We start from the raw sequence: 16,292 nt of genomic DNA, 5'->3' as shown, positions 1-16,292 counted from the left end.
TAGCAAATAATTTAATCATAAACACATAGCTTGTATGGATATGAATTAATATCCTCACAACCTGTGTGTTGTATGGACACTGACCCCTACCCACACACAAATAGCTTCTTTTGAAAATCTCTTTCTTTGCATAAAAAACAAAAACAGCACAGAACAATGACCTGTACCATGAACAGAAATAGTGAACTTGATTCCTGCAGGACTTTTAAGTAAAAGTAGCTCTATAAGTTTCTATAAATTATGAACAGATGAGTTTTTCTCATATTTTCAAGACCATAATTCTGTCGGTATTTTTCATTTATCCTCCACCATTATCCATTAAACATATGTTTTGTTATCTTCAAAGAAATGAAGTTACTTTGCTGCTCAGCGTGTTCATGCTCCACCGGTTCAGCTTCTGTGGCCTGACTGGAGCTGCACCCAACCCTGGGTAATGTAGTTTATTTAGGGCCGTAGTGAATCGACTCCCCGCGTCTGTTCCTACTTGTATTTCTTATTTCTGTCCCTGTATGAGGGAAGCATTGCACAATAAAAACATTAAGATATTCAGATTCTGATGTGTGTAAACAATTGTGTTTTGTGATTTATTATATGCTGTATTATTATTATTATTTGTCCTGGACGTTGTGTTTTCTTATGTATCATTGTCTTGTGTTGTTTGTCGTTGTGATTTCACGCCCACATAGAACTTGGTGACTTTACTCCTCCCCTCCAGGTGGTGGCGGTATAATACCATTTCGTCTTCGCCGTAAAATGTCAAGAAGAAGAAGAAGAGTGTTTACGACAGTGTTGCCTCTTTACGGCGAGTGTTGTGCGACAACGGCTAAGTTGACGACACACGTGTGTACAGTTCACAGTCCGCTCGGCTCGGTGCTGTTGACGGAACATGGCGAAGTTCTCCAAGAAGAAGGTGAACAGGAGGAAGGTGGAGGCGAGCGGCGAGGGGCCGGAGCAGGTGGTCCGCGACCCCGGCGAACAGCACGAGGGTCTGAACGAGGCAGATGGACACGTCAGTGAGGAGCAGGAGGAGGACGAGGAGGAAGAGCAGGAGGACGAGGAGGAAGAGGAGGACGGCGGCGGCGACAAAGATGAACGCAGACGCCAGAAGCTGCTGGAGGCCATCAACGCGCTGGGCGGTAAGAGGCAGAAGAAGCTGGGGGAGAGATCCGAGGCCGCCGTGCTCATGTCGGAGTTCACGATCAACGCGGAGGGGGAGGGGGAGCGAGTGGACCTGTCCGACCTCATCGGCACCGTGGAGAAGAACCGCGCGGTCCCGGCCAAGACCCGGAAGCAGCTGAAGAACCTGCAGCAGAGCAAGCGCACAGTCGAGTGTCCCCTCAGCAAGCAGGAGACGGAGAGGATCCAGAGAGACGTGTCTTTTCAGAAGGCAGCGAGCGAGGTGTCCCGGTGGAAAGGCATCATCAGACAGAACCAGAGGGCCGAGCAGCTGGTCTTCCCCCTCAACCAGGAGCCCGCTGGCCCCAAACCCATGGAGAGGGTGGTGTCCGGCTGGAAGGCGCAAACGCCGTTGGAGCAGGAAGTGTTTGCCCTTCTGACTGCCAACAAGCAGCCGGTCCACGACCCCATCCTGACCCCCACGGAGGAGGCTTCCCTGAGGGCCATGAGCCTGGAGGAGGCCAAGATCCGCCGCGCAGAGCTGCAGAAGGCCCGGGTCCTGCAGTCCTACTACGAGGCCAAGGCCCGGAGAGAGAGGAAGATCAAGAGCAAGAAATACCACAAAGTGCACAACAAGGCCAAGCGTAAAGAGTTCCTGAAACAGTTCGACGAGATGGTGAAGACGGACCCGGCCACTGCCCTGGAGGAGCTGGACAAGATGCAGACGGCCCGTATGCAGGAGAGGATGTCACTGAAGCATCAGAACAGCGGCAAGTGGGCCAGGTCCAAGGCCCTCCTGGCCAAGTATGACGAGGATGCTCGCAAAGCAATGCAGCAGCAGCTGGAGGTGAACAAGGAGCTGACCCAGAAGCTGGTGACATCGCTGAATAATGAGCAAGAGGAGGAGGAGGAGGAGGAGGAAGAAGCAGGCCATCCAGAGCTGATGCCTGATTTTGTAAATGATGCAGAGCGAGGGCTGGATTCTTCAAATCCCTGGATGAGAGGAAAGCTCTCTGAAGAGCCCACAGAGAGCGAGAGGTGTGGCTCTTTGGATCTCACAGAGGAGGCGTCTGGAGTGGGAGGGGGTACAGCTGAAGAAGAAGAGGAGGGGGAGGAGGAGGAGGAGGGGGAGGGAAAAGAAGAGGAAGCACTCCTCAGAGAGTTTGACCAGAGGAGGAAACTGCGTCAGGTCCAGGAGGCAGACACAGGCCCTGTACTGTCTGTGGATGATGATGAGGGGATGGTTGAGGAGGATGAAGCTGCAGCAGAAGAGGAGGAGCAGCTTTCTGAGTTCACCAGCCTCTTCCAAGAAATGGCAAACAGCCGGCGGGATGTCATGGCGGAGCAGGCTGAGGCAGCACCAGACACTTCTGTTCAGCTGGAAGAAGGGCGGAGGAGAATCTGCACTGTGGAGGACGTGGAACTCCTCAGTCAGGAGGAAGTGGCCCCTGATGAAGCCCCTGTTCAGCCCCAGCTGCCCCCAGCCACAGAAAACATGTTGTCTGCTCCTCAAAAGACAGGAAAAAATAGAAAACGGAAGAGAGGGATTGAGCTTAAAGAAGTTCTCACCACAGAGGCAAAAGTCCTCAGAATACCACTCGCTCCAACAGTGGAGGACACGGAGGAATCGGATGGAAAGCTGGACCAGAGGGGGCTCATCAAAGAGGCCTTCGCCGGAGATGACATCATCTCCGACTTCCTCAGGGACAAGAGGAATCAGGAAGACGCAGGGAAGCCGAAGGTGGTGGACCTGACGCTCCCTGGATGGGGCGAGTGGGGGGGCGGGGGCGTCAAGCCATCCCGCAACAAACGGCGGAGGTTCCGGGTGAAGACGGCGCCGCCTCCGCCCAGGAAGGATCAGCATCTGCCCACTGTCATTATCTCAGAGAAGAGGAACAGCTCCATCAGCCTCCACCAGGTGAACTCTCTGCCCTTCCCCTTCGAGAGCCACACTCAGTTCCAGAGCACGGTGCGCTCCCCCATGGGCCGCACCTGGAACACGGAGCGCATGGTGAAGAAGATCACCAAGCCCAAGGTGGTCACCCAACTGGGCGCCATCATCAAGCCCATGGCTCGGGAGGAGCTGATGAAGGACGCCAGTAATAATAGTAGTGTGGACTCACTGAGAAGAAAACATTAAGAACAATAACTCTGAGTTGATCAGAAGTGGATGCGGTCGACAGTATGGGATGATAGTCTGTTCAAAATCTATGATGTAAGAATTTTTCAGCATTGAGGAAGCTGAAATCATGTGTACGACAAATTGAATTTTTCATATTGTGATGATCAATTTTTAGACTTAAAATAAATTCCACCTGTGGAGTCACAAGCTCATTGTTTGATGACCTGCTGTTTGATTTGGGTTCACACCACACATTCCATGTTCTGACCAAGGACCTCCACTGCTTCCCAGTGGTTCTGTCCAGCACACGTGCTTCTCCAGAGAAACTACGAGTTCTGACAAGTTCTTCTGTTTAGAACCGATGATGTTTACATGCCGTCACACCACAACAGAACACGGCCGTGAGAGATTTGAGAGGAAACATGACAACAGTGACTGCAAACTAGAACGTGTGGTTGGTTTAAGTTTTATTTGTTCACTTTCAGTATTTAAGAAGTCATGTTTTTTCTGTCAAATGATAAAAAGAAACTATTAGTCAATCAATTATTTAGTTGATCAAACAAAAATGAACTATTTTGCCCTTTAACATCCCCTAGTTTCAGTTTCTCAGTTGTTGTATTTTCTGCTTGTCATAATTATATGATAGTAAAATGCATATCTCTGTGTTTTGGACTATGGATTGGACAAAACAAGACCTTGGTTGTTGTTGTCATCAATTCATTGAGGAAATACCCATTAGATTCATTGATAAAGACAACTGCTGCATTGACATCATTCTTTTTATGCTTCTGCAGTTCCACACATTTGTGTCTTTCAATAATAGATCATGTTTTCCTGCTGTCAACTGAGGTCAGAGGTCACATTCTTACTCATGCATGTGCAATGTATGCGCGATACAACCACAGTCATTCTGCACTTGTAGCAGTTTTTCAAACCAAAAGCAATTCAAATGGTTCACTTGTTTACACCGAGTTCAGTCCGCCACTCAGTACTGTATTACCTTATATATTAAAGTGCAAATTAACATTTGACCACGACTGTGAGTTGGCTACGTTTAAAATTAAAAACCATAGAAGCATAAAGCCTGAGCAGCACAGCTCCAACTAATAAAGTTGATAATTTTTTTGTTTAGATTAACAGAAGGTTGGTGAACAATCAAGCAAATCAGATTCTGCTCAGGGCCCCATACAGGCTCGGTCCAGTTAGAGCATGATACAGATCTGTAAAACAACCTCTGTGTTCATTTGAAGCTCTTCAGTAAGACCACGCAGCAGTGTTAATGTAAAAGCTATACGGTTGGGTAAAACCTGAACGCGTGGTTGAAAGTGCACACTGTGGCACCTGACGTCTCTGTATTTCAGGTGATGGACACTCTATTACAGGGGGGGAGGCTGTAATGGACTATGCATCAGTTCAGGTAATGGTTGTCAACTTGAGAGGCAGTGGAGAAATCCATTAGAAACCGTATAGTTACTAAATCACTCATTCTACACCTTCCTTTCTATTCAACCACGTTTTGGGGCAATTACTACAGCTTCATCCAGTCTGAGCAGTGAACAGAGACTCGTCCTGCCTGCTGGACCGCAACCACATTCGACAGTGATTCTCATTCAAATATATGGAGGCTGCTGTGACTGTAAATCAGAGCTGGGGGTATGAAGGGGCCGACAACTGCCATGAAGGAACATATTTCACTCCGTTTGTGAGATTCGCTTAAATATTTGTTGTAAGATGAAGGCTCATTCCTGCCAACCTTTCATTTGGCTGCAAAGGGCGAGAGATTCTCTTCTTGCAGCGTGTTGAGATGAGACGTGACAGAAGACGATGGTTTATCATCATGCAGAGTAACTCAGACCTGATGGATGAACAGTACAGTTAAACAAACCCACATCGGCCTTTCTCCTCCACGCTTCAGGAGGAAGCATGAAGTTTTATTTCCCCCCGCTGCTTCACTACATGGAACAGCCTGATAGACTCTTTCCAATTTCCTTCTGTAATCCGAGGCCCGGCACCGCAGCCCCCTTGACAGGTGTAGGATTAACTTAGTTAGGTGTAGAGCTGCTCATGCACATCAAATTAAATTAATGGAACAAATTTACCTCCTAATTAAGATGAAAATGCGTGTCAGTTGTAACCTTGCTGAGCACTAATTATGTACAAATGATTTATCATCTGTTTCGTCCTGAATAGCAATAGGCTCACCTCTCCGATCGCCTGGCTGGCTGTTAAGAGATGGCCTCTGATTAACAGTGACAGGTTGTTCTGCGGAGAAGCTGCACATTGCTGCCCAGCCAATCGGAGGCAGCCGGAGCTCCGGCTCTCCTCCCTCTCATTAACCTACATGGAGTGTGCAGCTGAGCATCACCTTGGTCCTCTCCTCGGGATGGAAATAAAGTGCATGCAGAGTGTGTGTGTGTGTGTGTGTGTGTGTGTGTGTGTGTGTGTGTGTGTGTGTGTGTGTGTGTGTGTGTGTGTGTGTGTGTGTGTGTGTGTGTGTGTGTGTATCCCACTGGATGTGTGATGTGTATTGAAACTTTTGCCTTTTGAACAGACTCTCCAGCTCAAATAACGCATTCAGTAACGCAGAATACAGTCAAGCTCTTACATCAATGTTCTATGTCTGGCAGCGGATAATTGCTTCAGTACCCCAGAACAAAACCCACCTGCTGGCCTCTGTCTGCGGCCAGCAGGTGGTGCAAGAGGTCAAGATTGCCAAAGCCTCTGCATAATTTCCTGTGGGGAGAAATATAAAAAAAATAAGCAGGACTTCACCATACAATTTCAGCCTAAGTGCGATATTCCATCATATTTCCTCCTGCCTTGCAAGTTTAGATATATTTCAATGGGCAGCAGCTTCGATTAGCATTAGAATCAGAGTCCCTTGTGTTGCTAAGGACACACCGGCCAATCTGTAATCATTGTTCCGCAGGCTTGCTCACAGGGGATAGAGCCCACTTTGTCATTATCATTCAATATGCCACACACATGCTGGCATCGCTTCCACGGTGCTGCGAGCAACAGTGCATTTGCATTTCCTCCTCAAGTATCTGCACAGACAATGATGCACCGCGAATAAGTCCAATGCCTCTCCTCCCTAATCACTGCTAAAAATACAGCAATGCTCTCATTCTACATCGACGTCTCTGTCTAAAACCCTTTGTCTTTGTTACTTTATTCTGCAGTTGTGACTGTGCACATCCTTAAAAAGTCGTTATATACAAGTCAGAGCTGCAACCAATTGACTTTCTATCATGTTTTATTCATGTATTTATTTAGCTGACACCTACCTTTGCCACAATTCGCTCGTTGCATGTTTCATTGTTGTGGTAAATGTCAGTACCCGTGTTTTCCAGCTCATTTCTCTTTTGTTTGTAGCCGAGCGTGTCGGTCCAAACAGAACTATTCCCCTGTAGCTGGAGCAGAGAGCATGTGACGCACAGACACAGACAAAGAGAGAATGTCAGACATTTCTGTCTCCTGCCCTGTGGCTGTAGGTTGTTGTGACATGTACACAATTTACATAAAATCATCTGTTCTGACCAAATTGCAAAGAAAATTAAGCTTTTATTTGGATTTAAACATTTTACCTTGGATAAAAAAAAAGTATGTCCCATTTTTGGATGTGTTTATGATCCTGCATGACAAATAGATATGTCATGGATAAATTCACACTCTTATGGGTAAAGATACTATTTTTATACAGAGCGCTGAAGTCATCCCTAACATATGATACATTCACTGTAACACAAGAGCAGCAGCCATTTTCTTTTGTTGCTCCCACACCCTTCTCCCATTTCATTCCTTTGCCTTTAGTGAGAGAGTTGGGGGCTGAGGTTTGAGAGGCCTGGCAAACAGCAACTCCCACATCACGGCAGTCTGGGGATTGGTGGATGGGGCATGGAGGGAGGGGGTTAGAGGTTAATTATAGACAACAGAGAGGTCACGGGGCCTATTATTTTGGAGCTGGGACCTGCAATGGTCCAATGGGGATGGCATTTACGACGAGGGCCTGGCCCCACCCCTCCATCACCATCCACACTCGCAGCCCAACCCCGCGCACGCCATCACTCACATCTATACTGAAGGAGCCGACAGTGGGACTCAGTGGTCTGATAATGAAAAGGCCCACAGGCGTGATGATGAACCGTCCCCCTGGCTGTTCCCCGGCTGCGTCAGGGGGCCTCCAAGTAGCCCATGACTGCTAATTGAAAGCCCCCATACTCTCCTCTTTCCTACCAGACTTCCTTTATCACTCTAATTATTAAGGTTAAGTACGCCATGGGACTGTGAGCAGTGTGTGTGTAGAACAAAAATGACAAAAAACACTTGAATTGGATGACTGTAACTGAGGATAGTGAGGATAGTGAGTGTGGTGTAGTGTTGTAGCCATGTTCAGATACTTTTCCCTGATTGATCAGAGTTTTTGAAAAGGTCAACAATTGGATGTTCCAGAATTTTCTTCAGCTAAACAATTATTTAAAAATGATGTTGTAGTTTTTGGAGCCAAAAAGGAAAGGTTCAAGGTCTGTGCTCACCTTCACTGTGTAATGTTAAGAAGCACGGACCAAGCCAGAACTCTGGGTGTTGTCATGGACTCTGACCTGAGTATTAACAGCCTTATTAAGACAAAAAAACATTTCTGAAAAGCCAACATTAAAGTATTAGTATTAAATGATCAAACTTAACATTTCAGCCATTGATTTAACAGTTTCATTATATTTTCTGGACATTTTATTTCCCAGCAGACTCAAGACAAATCAAAATTTCTGTAATATATTTTTTTAACTATTTAGTTTTTTTTTATTTTATTCAAATAATAATTAACTCAAAACAGACACACACACATACATATATATCTGTCTGGAATGTGACCTTGGTGTCCACCATGGTAGCTACTATCTGCCATGGGACCAGTGAACCATTAATCATGCATCAATAACTGATATTCTCATTGGTTATGATTTTTAAGAAACAGTAGCTTCACGTTGCCTATTTATTTCATTGTCTCTTTTGTTTCAGTTAGTTTGGCATCATTACAGGCAATAAGAGCAACTTGCACTGATCTTTTTCAAATGGGATTTGAATCTCTGTATTATGAAAACCACAGTTAACCGCAGATGAACTCTGAGCTTTGGTGGAATGACGGAGCGTGGATAGTTGGTTTGTGTTAGGACCATTGTGTCGCTGGATATAATCCCTGAAACTCCATCATGAGCGGCAGGCCTCGGTATGTTGAATACAACATGGTGTAAATGAGATGAGGATTAACAGTGATCCACTCCGCATCTCTGTAAGCCTATTAGACCACGAGAGCAAATCAAATGTGTTGGGAAAAACATTAGTGTGTGTGTGTGTGTGTGTGTGTGTGTGTGTGAAGAAAATGAAAAACAAAGTTGTTAAAGATGCGACATTTAACAGTTCACATGAAATGATACGAAGCATCGTACAGTTCACTGACTGAACCATGGACCGTCACCTCCACCCACGTGGTACGTCCGTTTTTGCGTAACGTGGTTACGTCACGGCTTTAGACGGTGATTGGTCGTTCAACTCGGATAGCCGGAAGCAGTCTCGTTCAGTAGAGATGGCCAATCAATACTATGTTGTAACGCGACGCGGTGTTGGTTCGCGAGACATGTAAGCGTCGTTTGAAACTTGCGAGAGTATCCGAGGAAGGTTCCCGTCGTCATAAGGTGAGAGTTGCTGTCGCGTGCTCCCACGCAGGAGCTGTTAATCTGTTGTATGTGATCGGGCTAACGGCTAGCAGCGAGCTAACTGAGCGCGTCGCGGTTTGTCCTCGTCACTGAGGCACGGTCCTCTTTAACACCGGATGTGCGAGGTGGAGGTCAGACAGAGTAGCACGTGTTACGTCACACCGCAGTATGTGACGTCAGAGGAGGAAGGAGAATGAGGTCCACGCTCATCAGTGGAGGAGTACCGAGGGCGTGCTCGTCTGTCAGCTGCACCACGTCATATGCACAGTGTCTGTGAACGCAGTACAGTATGAGTGGCAGCCAGGTAACCCTGAATGAGCGGGGGACAGTGCATGATGATGAGGATATGCTGACACCGCCCCATGTGTGTATTTGCAGATACTTACTGTGAGTTGTGTGTCCTTTCCAGCCTGGTGGAGGATGTCACGGGAGGTCACCGATCTCTCTGCCGGATAAAGACGTCACACCATTCCATATTTTCTGACCTTGGCCTGCAAATGTCCTTGACACTGACCGCCATGAGTGACAGCACAGTGACCAGCCGGCAGCAGCAGTGGTCCGAGCCTTCCAGGGGGGGCCCCTATATCTCCGTCATCACCAACAGGTGAGAAGAGCACCCGGCCAATGGAGTCTGGACTCAAAGTATTTAGTTCTTCAGGCTCTGCGTTGTTGTGCAAACTCCTTCCATGCAGGCACATGCACGCATGCATACGCACAGCGTAGGATGGAACACCATCCTCTCACCACGTTGTCACTGACTCCCTGTGTTGTGTCTTGTAGAAGCACCAACCTGCTGATCAGAGGGTTCATGCTGTTCTCGGTGGGAGTCTTCCTGGCCCTGGTGCTCAACCTACTCCAGGTGCAGAGAAACGTCACTCTCTTCCCCCCCGATGTCATCAGCAGTATCTTCTCCTCGACCTGGTGGGTGCCACTCTGCTGTGGCATCGCCTCAGGTATGAACACCTCCGTTAAAATGGGTTGAAGGATTTTTTTTTTAAGCATTCCTTAACATAATGTGACTAGAGCACTTTGAGTGGTCTATATGACTAGAACTCTATATAAATACCATGTATATAACCATTTACCATTGATGTTGGTCAAGTACAACCAGACTCTCTGTGCCATGGTCTGTGTCTGTCTGGGCTGTGTGTGACACAGATCTCTCCTCAGAAATGGGAGGAGCGAAGATTCATCATAGACGGATGGCTTAATCAATACTATGGTCTCTTATCATTTAGCCCAGAGGGCCCGTTTACTACTGGGAGTCGGTACCCAGCTCTAATGTTGGGCGCACCGGTGCGACCAATGAACATTTTTGTTGCACTTCACAGATTTTTGGTCGAATGTGCAACCAAAATGGTCGCACTCTGCTGCCCTGTACTGTTGTACTGCTGTAACCCTTAAGTTGGTCTCGGGGTATAAGGGAAGCAGCAAAACGCCAGTGGTGGAATAAGACAATGTAGGCATTTATTGTTTAGAAGGAGTTGTAAAAAAAAAACTAAAAGATAGTCGCAGACCAGGGTGGGGTCCCTAGTAGAGGTGCGGCGGGCGGGACCAGGAGGACGGACCCTATAAAGAAAAACACACACGTATATATATCCATATATATATGACACACGGGTGTTTGTCTTACCCCATCATAAATCATTTTACTAATGCATGCACCACAATATATGGCAAGAATTTGAATCTTCACAATTTGACAAGGTTGAGACTGCAGAGTTGTAACTGACTCTATCTGTATTATATGGACTGTATGATGTGTTATTAATGTAATCAAAGGGTAAGCACATTTCATTTTAAGTTAGTATAGATAACAGAACAACCACTGCTCATGGCATTTAAAAAAGCAGATGTACGCAGGAGAACATCTGCACAGACGTTGGTGTGCACCAGGCACGACTCCAGCATTATTGAAATGTTGTCCCATGGGAGTGAAGCCGTGGATTGAAAAGCTCCCACGTGGGCTCAGCACGAAGCACAACAGCCTCTCCTCCTCCCCAAGCACTCCACTGTCACTCCCACTACACTCTGTGTCCCGGAGGATCCACTGCTTTCTGTTCATTGGTTCGTTTGGTCAGCAGTTTGTTCTTACTCTGTCAGTGACTGTCAGTCATTCTGAAATGACTTCCACTTCCTGTTATATACATGTAGTAGTAATTACAAGTCTCTCTCACTAAGGGCCTGGTCCCTTAGGGCCATTAATAATATTAATAATAATAATTATTATATATATATATATATTTAATAATAATCCCTCCATGGCCATCGGAATAACACAGATGCCTATTCTCAGCAAAACCATAGCTCCGACTAGAGCCCGACCGATATGGATTTTTTAGGGCCAATATCTATATTAGGGAGTACAAGATTCCGGATACGATACATCAGCTGATATAAATGTATATATGTATATATAAATATATTAATCTGTCAATGATTCCTAAGATGTCGTTATCAAACCTTTATTATAGAAATGTAATTGAGGCATGATATTTTAGTTTAACAATAAACTTTATCATAAATAACTATACATTGAAAAAAAATGACAAATACAACCAAATAAATAGAATTTGAATGAAGAAAATAAACATTTATTTTACCTAAAATGTCAAACATAAAAGCACATTTAAAGGCTCATAAACATATCGACCGGCCGATACCGATGCGCCTGTGAAAGGCTGATATCGGCCGACCGATGTTTGGGTCAGGCTCTAGTCCAGACACGTTGACGTACCACTCTTCTCTTTTTCCTCCTCCTCTGCCCTGCAGCGATGATTGGGCTGCTGTACCCCTGCATCGACCGACTCCTGGGGGAGCCACACCAGTTCAAGCGGGAGTGGTCCAGTGTGATGCGCTGCGTGGCTGTGTTTGTGGGCATCAACCACGCCAGTGCTGTATCCTTCAAGCTCTTGTTGTCAGTTGAAGATTTGATCGACTGCAGTGTCTCTGAGCTGTGATTGGCATGGTGTACATACAGTCTAATGTACACTGGTATCTAATCAGAGGAACGTATTTTAAAGGTGGTGTATATAATGAAGGACAAGAAATGACATAAGTATGAATGAATAAATGCAGATATAAATAAATGAATAAATCAATAGTTTTTGATGAAAAAGGCCATTTCTGTTTATCTACCTTTTTTTTATTCATTCATGTATTCATACATATTTGCCTTCATTTATGATGTTTTGCATTTAGTGTCCATATGTTAATTGGGGTGGCGGGCTTAACTCAGTCTAAAGCCAGATTGGTTAAAGCGGTGCGATCATCAAATCTACTACTTCTGTCTTGATTTCTCTGGACGAGTGAGCTGCCTTACCTCAGTGTTAGCTGCTTAGTTAAACGAAAGTGGTTGATACTCAGTTCTACCTGAAGGTAGAAACCTCTTGTGACTGTTTCACCCAGAATCACTCTCAGGTACTGAGATTTGCCGTTTGACTGAATATGACTTGGTGCTCTGTGATATTCACAGGTATCCATAGAAGCATGTCTGTGGTACCAGTCTTTATCCCACACTACTTCACGGCATCCCAAAACTCTATTCTCAAAAACTATTGTTTTGATTTTGAGACCTCTTAGTGGTTCAAACGATTTTCACTCCTACGATTTGATGACCATCTTGGTCAAAGGAATCTTCACCACACCACTGGACACAACAGGTAAATGCGTCCAGCCACTGCCAGCCTGATCCTTGACCCCACCTCTGTCAGAAAGTGGACTTTGCCAACAACATCCAGCTGTCTCTGACTGTGGCGGCGCTCTCCATTGGCCTGTGGTGGACGTTCGACCGCTCACGCAGTGGCTTCGGCCTGGGGGTCAGCATTTCCCTGCTGGCAACACTGGCCACTCAACTCCTGGTTTACAATGAAGTCTTTCAGTAAGTTCCCTCACATCTGTTTGCATTTTTTACAGTGTTATAACAAATGGATGAAAACTGAAGAAACTAGAATGGCATGCAGATGAACTCTCCCAAGGCCTAACAGTCCCCTGATGAAACCACATTTAAATCAGATCTTTATTTGTTATAGATATCCGTCCCTTAAATATGCCTGAAGGTTCCCTTTGAGATCCATACGTCATTCCCAAAATGATACCTTGCCGGAGGTTGGGACAGCTGAGGCAAAAATGATGTGATAACATAAGATTCTCATTCATCAGGACATAGTTCTCCACCAGGGTGTTGAATCAGGAACAATTGGACTCGGTTGTAGTTTCTCCTTCATCCAAGAGTCTTCTTCAGTTCTGACTAGGTTGTGGTGAATCCCTGGAATTTAACCTCTGTGGGGTGGGGGCGGGGCCTGTTGACGCTCCACACTATTTTAACATAGACATTCTGTGGTGTCTTCCCTTGTTCTTGTTGGTTTATATTTTTTGGACAATCATCACACACCCTCGGGCACCTAGTGGCTAAAAGCTTCCGGTTCTTCTGCAGTGTTTAACAATTTCTCTTTCTGTAAACTTCCAACAGGAGTATGATGGGAAACAGTCTAATAAGCAATCATGTTGCAGTCCTGTAAATAGTGACCTTGCAAGATCCCCAGTCTTTGCAAAATCCTAGACTTCGACTGAAAACACGTCGTCGTCAGATGTGAGTGGGTGTCAGACTGAACTCTTTAAAAAGTCTGTTCAGTGTCGTCTCAAAGTGGTCTAGTGTCCGGGAGGCATCAGTTAGAACTGAAGAAGACTCTTGGATGAAGGTGAAACATGTCCAGTTGCTCCTGATTCAACACCCTGGTAGAGAAGCTAAAGAACAACAGGAAACAGTTGTATGTGTTGATTTAACACCTGTACGCGACACAGCCACATCCTCCACCAACAATACCTCGTTCAGATTCCATAAATACAACACAGGACTCCTACAGTCAATAGAAGTGTGAACGGTGACTGATTTCAACACTGTATTATTTAAAGAATTAAAAGTTGATGTAACATGCTTCTCGTCTGCACAGATACACTTCTCCAGATTTCCTGTACATTCGCTCCTGGTTACCGTGTATCTTCTTTGCGGGGGTGATCACGATGGGAAACATTGGACGGCAGCTAGCGTTGGTAAGAAATCTGCTGAGACTCAATAATGCAAACAATACACAACACAATGTCAACAGTGCCTCAGTGTGCTCTGATCTTTGTCTTCTCTTGGTTTGTGTTTGTTAGTATGAATATAAATTCATTCAAGAAAAGAGCCATCAGGACTGAGGGGTGTCTCTCTGCTGACGGTGACGTCGTCAGAGACAGGTCATCAGAGAACATCTGCAGTATAAACCAGACCAGGACCCTGGACGAGCCAATCAGGCATGTCCGATGTGCCCGGAGCTCCGGATTGGCTGCCCGGTGCTTTCCATTGGACCAGACAGTATTTTGATTGATCTCATCTGACCATTCAGAGCTTAGAGTGGTCACTGGCGATATTCTCACCTGAGAGCAGAGGTGAACGTGTTGATATCTACTCACCTGGGAAGTGATGAGCAGTGAAGCGTCTGTCCTTCTTCAGATCAGCTCGGTGTTTAATTCTTTGGCTCCATTGTGCCGAACAAACTTTGCTCTTATTGCCTGATTCTGTCACGTCATTTATACCAGACCCTTTATTGTTTGTAATTATCTTTTATCTTTAATCTATCCTTAAACCTTCTTGATCGAGGAGTGAAGTTATCTCTTCTTCATGTGCAGTGTTCACACTGACATGTACAATGTCAGTGTGACGCAGCGATCAAGATTGTTTTTTTATTGACTGTGCAAAGATCGGAGGTTGGAAGTGATTCGTGAATTATCTTCATCCAAACATGAACCTGGTTTGACTTTCACATTAAGATATTGTCTTATGAAATCCCATGTATGATTTTCAATACTTTCTTTTTCTAAAGTGTGTCTCTACATTCTCAGTTGCTTATTAGAATGGACAAAAAGCAACATTCACTTCCCCCAAAATATTAGAAATGCCAAATGTCAGCACCTCACTGAAATTTGATTGTTTTCTTTTTGAACAAAGACACATGAATTATTATAACAGTCAATATAGAGATAGGTTAGTAGAACTTACTCACTCCGGTATTTCCTTAATTGTAATCATGAAGTCTGTCTGTCTGTCTGTCTCTGTGTGTGTCTATCTGATTAATGCAGTGTTAACGTCTGTCCATCTGGAGTTGTTCGCTGTGTGCAGAAGGTTGTTTTTCTGTGGGTATTGAAAACCTTCCTTAATGAATAAAAAATAGTTTATAGTGCACACTATAAACAAGGGGCACTCATGTATCTGTATTTTTTTATGCATTTTTGGTGTTAGCATATTTTATATCTGAACTGTAGGAAGTCTAACTTTTGTCAAATAGGAGAAATTGTTGCGATTTCTTCAGAACATTGTACAGTGTCTAAACAGTTTTCATAGTTCCACTCATTTGAGCAACCTTATTGTAACGTCTAATTTTTTATGTAATAAGAACTGACTTATTGGTAACTGCTTCAGTTTCTGACTGTTCATTACTTATAGTTTATGTCTCTTCTTAAGCCCCCTCTGTTCTCCATTGTGATGTCACTGGTAACACTGCTGGCTACTTGTGCTTTTAGGTTTGGTGGAAACAAAAACATACCTGTGTTGAACAGGCATTTGAAGAAATAAACTTTTATAAGTCCATATCTACCTTCATGTGTTGATATTAATTATTATGTAATAGTTCCTCCTAAGTGGACAAAATAAAACGCCATTTGAGGAAAGTTTGTTTTCTACGCATCCCTCTGTGGTGTATGAGCATGACACTAAGGAGCCAGGTTTCAAACGTATAGATCCTGGATTTGTACTTATTTAAAAACAACAACAATGAATTTCAAAAGGAATTTGGACTAGGGAACAAAGACCTCTTGCCTAGGACACAAAAATTGCTAGAGCCGGCCCTGGTCCAGAGAAGCGAATCTTTTCCAGAAAATGGGAGAAATGGACTGTTTACACGAAACAAATGGAGGACGGTTCCTACAGATGATTTTGCTCCGGTCAACGGAGGACATTGGTGAGTATCTGACTCTCATTATGCTCCTGTCGATATCAACACTGAACATCCTGCATTTTTTCCCGAACAAATATTTTTGTGAACTGACACATTGTCTGTTATCCTGGAATCATACTGAATTTTTCTGTGAAAGGACAAAGCAAATAATTGATTTTCTCCACTCCCATTCTGTCACAGAGACTAGAACACATTGGGATTAAAGGACTAGAATGGTTAAAGTCTTACTACTCTGTTAGATTTCAGTTTGTTAACGTTAACTACAAATCTTCCATTCATACAAAGTGAGTCAGAGTACCACAAGGTTCTGTACTGGGACTGATACTTTTCACTCTATATATGCTT

General features: G+C 44.8%; 2 protein-coding genes across 4 annotated transcripts; both read left to right on the top strand.

Moving 5' to 3' along the window:
• The first annotated feature begins 799 nt into the window (after window positions 1–799).
• si:dkey-251i10.3 (uncharacterized protein LOC553498 homolog) lies at window positions 800–3,450 on the top strand. The gene has a single exon (XM_035603807.2). The coding sequence runs from the start codon at window positions 887–889 to the stop codon at window positions 3,254–3,256; it is 2,370 nt and encodes a 789-aa protein (XP_035459700.1). The 5' UTR covers window positions 800–886; the 3' UTR covers window positions 3,257–3,450.
• A 5,319-nt stretch (window positions 3,451–8,769) lies between these two features.
• insig2 (insulin induced gene 2) lies at window positions 8,770–15,580 on the top strand. Of its 3 annotated transcripts, none has more exons than XM_035603808.2 (7): window positions 8,770–8,931; window positions 9,362–9,556; window positions 9,733–9,905; window positions 11,725–11,849; window positions 12,666–12,832; window positions 13,905–14,004; window positions 14,110–15,580. In XM_035603808.2, exons 2-7 carry the CDS (start codon window positions 9,450–9,452, stop codon window positions 14,149–14,151), a joined length of 714 nt encoding a protein of 237 aa, XP_035459701.1. In that variant the 5' UTR covers window positions 8,770–8,931; window positions 9,362–9,449; the 3' UTR covers window positions 14,152–15,580. The 3 variants fall into 3 exon arrangements, with proteins under 3 accessions (XP_035459701.1, XP_035459702.1, XP_035459703.1); XM_035603809.2 differs by having other exon boundaries at window positions 9,331–9,556; XM_035603810.2 differs by lacking the exon at window positions 8,770–8,931 and adding an exon at window positions 9,105–9,256.
• Window positions 15,581–16,292: the final 712 nt, after the last annotated feature.

The sequence above is a fragment of the Scophthalmus maximus genome, chromosome 14 (genome assembly GCF_022379125.1).
Source record: "Scophthalmus maximus strain ysfricsl-2021 chromosome 14, ASM2237912v1, whole genome shotgun sequence".
In the NCBI taxonomy this organism is placed as follows: Eukaryota; Metazoa; Chordata; class Actinopteri; order Pleuronectiformes; family Scophthalmidae; genus Scophthalmus; species Scophthalmus maximus.
Note: the sequence above shows the minus strand (reverse complement) of the source record. Positions and strands in the feature narration are given on the sequence as shown.